The sequence below is a fragment of the Capricornis sumatraensis genome, chromosome 3, assembly GCF_032405125.1.
Source record: "Capricornis sumatraensis isolate serow.1 chromosome 3, serow.2, whole genome shotgun sequence".
Lineage (NCBI taxonomy): Eukaryota > Metazoa > Chordata > Mammalia > Artiodactyla > Bovidae > Capricornis > Capricornis sumatraensis.
In genome coordinates this window covers 163920472-163924192 of record NC_091071.1, presented here as the reverse complement: position 1 = coordinate 163924192, position 3721 = coordinate 163920472, and the positions used below count along the sequence as shown (strand labels likewise).

Sequence of the window (3721 nt, the reverse complement as noted above, 5' to 3'; positions counted from 1 at the left end):
AACCTCCCTCCTCTGGATTCCTTGCTTTCACTCCATAGGGGCAGCTCACCTACAGAAAGCGGCAGCTCCTTGAGGGAAGGGGTAGACACACCTGGTTTTATGCCCTTGGGGCCTGGCATTGGACTTATTCACAGGAAGCATCTGCTGGGGAGGGATGATAAGTGCATGCCTCTGGGGGTCAGGCCGGTGACGTCAGTGCTGATGTAGGGCAGGCGGTTCCCTCTAAAGTGGGCAGCTTGGCTGCAGGTTGCCCAGAATAAAGAAGGCCCCTAGGTTTCTCAAGAGAAGCAGAAGTCCATTAATAAGTATTTATTTATTTGGCTGCACCAGGTTTTAGCCATGGCACGCAGGATCTTCAATCTTTGGTGCAGTATGCAAACTCTTAGTTGTGGCATGTGGGGTCCAGTTCCCTGACTGGGGATCGAACCTGGGCCCCCTACATGGGGGGTGTGGATGCTCAGCCACTGGGCCACCAGGGAAGTCCTCAGAGATCCATGCTTTTATTTAAAATCTCTTGGCTTGGACTTCCCTAGTGGGGCAGTGGATAAGAAATCCACCTGCCAATGCAGGGGACTCGGGTTCGATTCCTGGTCTTGGAAGATTCCGTATGCCTCAGGGCAACTAAGCCCGAGCACCACAATCACTGAGCCCGTGCTCTAGAGCCCTCAAGTCACATCTACTGAATCTGTGCAACACAACTGCTGAAGCCCGTGCACCGTAGAGCCAGTGCTTCGCAACAATAGAAGCCACTGCAATGAGAAACCTTCCCACCACAATGACGAGTAGCCCCCGCTTGCCACAACTAGAGAAAACCCGCGTGAAGGAACGAAGACCAGTGCAGCGGAAAATGAAAAGAAAGAAAGAACTACTGTGAAGGGCAAACAACCCATCAGTGGGCTGGTTCCCACCAAGATTGTCTCCAGTTTGGAGACTCTGCTGGGAATGAAGGATGGGTGAACGCAGGACGCCATGGCCAGGGCTGTAGAGAAGGTGTGTGGGTTGTGACCCGTGTAAGGCGCCCAGCCAAGGGCGAGAGTCGGGGCTGATGTCCAGCCAGATCACTCACCAAGTCACGTGGCCAGGTTGGCACTGTATCCAGCCAGAGGGTGGAATGGTGGCCTTCCAAAGCAGGTGTCTCCCTTGTCAAGGTGGATGGATCACAGACAAGGCTCAAAACCACGTCAAGAGACTCGGGTCTAAGGTTACCAACTTATCCTGGTTTGCCTGGGATTTTCTTGGTTTTAAATCTGAAAGTCTCACATCCCAGGAACCCCAGGCAAAGCAGGGTGGTTGGCCAACCTACCAGGATCCCTCTTCCCACTGTGTCCACCGTCTGCTGGAGGATAGTAATCGTGGCAGCTGACACGTGTGAACTCATTAAGTGCCAGACATCATGTGTAAGGACCTGCGTTGTTCTCCTCACGTCTTAGAATATCTTCATGGTATGGGTTTGCTGTTGGTTCTATGGAGGAGAATTGGAGGTTTAGGAGGGTGAAGGGATTGGCCCATGGCAAGTAAGGGTGCTGGGATTTGGACCCACATTGGTCTTGCTCTGCATTCTCAATCCCACTACCAGAGAGCCCGGCAAGCTGGCCTGAGCCTGCTAAGCCAGGAAGCCCCAGAGAAGGGCCAGGTCTTGCTTCCTCAGAAACGCACTTACCTGGTTAGAGGTCCAGACCAGATCAATTTTTGCAGTGGTAAAGAATCTGCTTGCCAGTGCACGAGACCCAGGAGATGCGGGTGCCATCCCTGGGTTGGGAAGATCTCCTGGAGGAGGAAATGGCAACCCACCCCAGTATTCTCGCCTGGAAAATTCCATGGGCAGAGGAGCCTGGTGGGCTACAGTCCATGGGGTTGCAAAGAGTCAGACACAACTGAGCGACAGCACCCACAGCTCCCCACACCTGGCCTCCCCGGCCTGCCCAGGCCCTTCTCTTTCTCTTTTTTTAATTTTAATTTTTAAAATTGTATTGACCATGCCATGTGGCATGTAAGATCTTAGTTCCCATGCTAGGGATTGAACCTGTGCCCTCTGCACTGGAAGGCTCAGAGTCTTAGCCACTGGACCACTCGGGAAAGTCCCAAGGCAGGTCTCTTTCTGCACTTTGGCTCCCAGCTCCTGAGTGGGACAAGCTAAGAAGCCCTCAGGGGGGCACCTTTCCGTTTCCAGAACACCCTAGCCCCCTCCTGTCCCTCCACCCTGATCCCACTGCACAGACAAGGGAGGAGGCTGGCGCTTGGAAAATAAACGCTCGCCAGTGATTTATTGCCCAGTCTGGGGAGAGCTGTCCAGAGCAGGAGTGGGCGAGAAAGGGGGGGGGCCAGGAGTGTCCCCGGGGTCTCGGGAAGCTGCAGAACATGGGGTCCAGTCCCAGTAGGGGGTGGCGTGGGCCTAGTGTGGGGTGAGATGGTTGGTCAGGTAGCACATGGCCGAACGGATGCCCTCGACTGTCCTCCGCTCCACCGATTCCAGCACGTGGGTGATGGAGTGCAGGGCCGCTCTGGTCCTCACCACTAACCTGGAGGACAGGGCAGAGCTGGCTCTCCCCAGGATGCTGGAGATGGAGCGCAGGCTGGGCCCCGGGGTGTGCAACAGGTCTGACACAGAGCCACGGCCGGTGGCCAGGAAGCCTGTGGCTAGGCCCATGGTGGCATCGGACCACACCAGGATGTCTGCCAGGGAGCTGATGGACCCCTCGCCCCCGCCCAGCAAGCTGGTCATGGAGCGCATGTAGCTGTTCTCTTCGTCAGCCGTGGAGTCCAGGGGACCTGTCCCCGGGGCCAGCTCTCCAGGGCCCGGCGAGGCAGCGGTTGATGGCGAAGCATCAGGATCAGGGGTCAAGGCTTCGGGACCCTCCAGCTTCTCCTCAACAGCTTCAGGGGTGTCAGCAGTCCCAGGGTCAAGCTGGTCCTTGGGGTCTGTGGTGCTCACGATGGGCTGAGCCTCCACATTTTGGGGGGACTGTGTCTCGGCACTTGGGGTGGCTGTTGCTGGCTCCTGCTCTCTGTCCAGGGTGGCCACTGCTTGTGGTGTTACTTCCTCAACCAGGGAGTTAACTTGGAAAATCTGAGGATTCTGAGTCCTGCTGGAATCTTGCAGCAGCCCTTTCTGCACTAGGTTCTGGAAGCCCAGGGAATTTTTCAGGGCACCTGGGGCCAGGTCAGCAGGCAGGGCTGTGGCCTCCCTGGGCTCCTGGGCCTGCCCCTCGGCAGCTTCATGCCTATCTGCATCCCCAGACTCCGACGTGGTCCCCGAGGTGGCTGGCTCAATGGAGGCCTGAACTACATCCTGCCATTCAGCTGATGTTATAGCATCAAGAGACACTGGGTCATCTGTGAGGAGGGGGACCTGACTTTGGGACCCCACTGCTGGGAGGTCTGTAGACCTGCTGTCCCCATGCGGAGGGGTGCTGGTGGCTCCGGCCTCTCCCGAGGGCACGGTGGTCATCTAGGCCCTTTGTTACTTGTGCTGGTTGAGAGAGTGGCCGTGGCCCTGCTGGGCTGAGCTCCCCAGAGGGTGAGGTCACAGGGCACTGTCGAAGCTGGCGATGTCACAGGTACTTGCAGAGCAAGGGTCCTGTGCCTCTGGAGTGGCTGCCCTAGTGGGCTGAGTCTGTGGGGCTGTTTGTAGCCATGTTTTCAGATGTCTAAGGAGACGCAGGCAAGTGTCTTGGAAAAGCAGGGAGGTTGTATACAGGGCGGGTGCCCACCAGGAATTGGG

The 3721-nt window shown here is 56.9% G+C and overlaps 1 protein-coding gene across 1 annotated transcript; it reads right to left on the bottom strand.

The window, feature by feature from the left end:
* Positions 1-2392: 2392 nt before the first annotated feature.
* TEX44 (testis expressed 44) lies at positions 2393-3448 on the bottom strand. Its single transcript, XM_068968501.1, has one exon. The coding sequence runs from the start codon at positions 3446-3448 to the stop codon at positions 2393-2395; it is 1056 nt and encodes a 351-aa protein (XP_068824602.1).
* Positions 3449-3721: the final 273 nt, after the last annotated feature.

Excerpts from the sequence above, each read along its gene's own strand:
- TEX44 (XM_068968501.1), bottom strand. The coding sequence starts at position 3,448 with ATGACCACCGTGCCCTCGGGAGAGGCCGGAGCCACCAGCACCCCTCCG.